The 1942-nt window shown below is 43.2% G+C and overlaps 1 protein-coding gene across 1 annotated transcript in view; it reads left to right on the top strand.

Moving 5' to 3' along the window:
• Window positions 1-1942, top strand: part of Hspd1 (heat shock protein family D (Hsp60) member 1) — a 12582-nt gene that overhangs the window by 7283 nt on the left and 3357 nt on the right. The window contains exons 7-9 of the mRNA XM_021197712.2: window positions 5-247; window positions 1087-1261; window positions 1741-1919. Of these exons, the coding sequence (XP_021053371.1) occupies window positions 5-247; window positions 1087-1261; window positions 1741-1919 (597 nt within the window). The remainder of the gene's footprint in view (window positions 1-4; window positions 248-1086; window positions 1262-1740; window positions 1920-1942) is intronic.

Below are 1942 nucleotides of genomic sequence, written 5' to 3'. Positions count from 1 at the left end.
GGTGTTTGGAGAAGAGGGGTTGAATCTAAATCTTGAAGATGTTCAAGCTCATGACTTAGGAAAAGTTGGGGAGGTCATTGTCACCAAAGATGATGCCATGCTTTTGAAAGGAAAAGGTGACAAAGCTCACATTGAAAAACGTATTCAAGAAATCACTGAGCAGCTAGACATCACAACTAGTGAATATGAAAAGGAAAAGCTGAACGAGCGACTTGCTAAACTTTCAGATGGAGTAGCTGTGTTGAAGGTAAGACTGACTTGCCAGTAAGCATTTTAGGCTCTGAGTCTAGTGATACTGGTTCTGTGGTATTTACCAATAGTTTGTTTTGTTTTGTTTTTTGAGTATGCATATGACCAAACTTTCCATGGAGTACATTAGTAGTTGGGGGCAACTATCAGCAGTTGGTCATCTACCTTTCCACTGTGATTCCAGGAATGCTCAGGCCATTGGCTTGCAGGGCAAGCGAGACCTTTGGTCCATTTGGGTCATATCCCAATGCCTTCTGAGCCATAAATAGGCAGGCATCTGTCCCCTACTGGTATTATGCATGAGACTGAAACTGTTCGTGTGCTGTGTCGTGCAGTCTACTCCTGCCTAATTTCCCAGCCTTGCTCTTTTTTTCCTTTTTCTCTGTGTAGCCCTGACTGTCCTGGAATTCATTCTGTTCACTCTATAGAAGGGTTTTCAGTCCTAGAACTCAATTAGTAGAGCTGGCTAACCTTGAACTGAAAATCCATCTGCCTCTGCCTCCAGGTGCTGGGATTTAAGGCATGTGCACTGGTGCTTGGCTAGTATCCTTTTCTTACATGGCAGTACAGCTTGTGTTGGAGGTTCAGGGGTTTTTGTCAGTGGGATACCATTATAACCTGCTATTCTAGAGTTGCTTCCTTTTGTTGTTACTTTTGTTTTGAACTCTGCTGTAGCACTAGCTGGTCTCAGTTGGTGTAACCCACCTGCTTTAGCCTCTCAACTGCAAGAGTCATGACTTATGTGACACTGTACCCAGCTTAAGTCTGCCATCTAGGTGGCTTTAGGTGGTCATTGAATGGGAAAGGTCATGCTAACTGGAATTTTTTAATCTTTAGGTTGGAGGAACAAGTGATGTTGAAGTGAATGAGAAAAAAGACAGAGTTACTGACGCTCTCAATGCTACAAGAGCAGCTGTTGAAGAAGGCATTGTTCTAGGAGGGGGCTGCGCTCTGCTTCGGTGCATCCCAGCCTTGGATTCATTAAAGCCTGCTAATGAAGACCAGAAAATAGGTAAAGATCATCTTTCAAATGAGTTTGTGGCCTGATTCTTGTTGAAAAGTATTTTTGATGAGCAATGTAACAGGGGAATTATTTCATCTATGGTAGGATTGGATAAGTCTTCTCACTTTTGGTTTTTCGAGACAGGGTTTCTCTGTGAAGCCCGGGCTGTCCTGGAACTCACTTTGTAGACCAAGCTGGCCTCGAACTCAGAAATCCGCCTGCCTCTGCCTCCCAAGTGCTAGGATTAAAGGTGTGCCCCACCACGCCCAGCTCTTCCCACTTATTAAACTCTTGTTTTCTTTTAATTATTTTGTGTGTTTGGGGGGGTGCATTTTGCCTGCATGCATTTGCAGTATTCTCTGGGCCAGAAGGGAGCATCAGATAGCCTGGACCTGGAGTTACATTGGTGCTAAGGATTAAACCAAGTTCTCTGGCTCCCCAGAAAGGGAAGACAGAAGTAAATTTGTGAAAATGTGTTTGCTTTGTAGGTATAGAAATTATTAAAAGGGCACTTAAAATTCCTGCAATGACGATTGCTAAGAATGCAGGTGTTGAAGGATCTTTGATAGTTGAGAAAATTCTGCAGAGTTCCTCAGAAGTTGGTTATGACGCCATGCTTGGAGATTTTGTGAACATGGTGGAAAAGGGAATCATTGATCCAACAAAGGTAAATAATTCAGCATTTCGAAA

The sequence above is a fragment of the Mus pahari genome, chromosome 5 (genome assembly GCF_900095145.1).
Source record: "Mus pahari chromosome 5, PAHARI_EIJ_v1.1, whole genome shotgun sequence".
Taxonomy (NCBI): domain Eukaryota; kingdom Metazoa; phylum Chordata; class Mammalia; order Rodentia; family Muridae; genus Mus; species Mus pahari.
The sequence above is the reverse complement of the archived record's forward strand: the minus strand, read 5'-3'. Positions and strand labels throughout refer to the sequence as shown.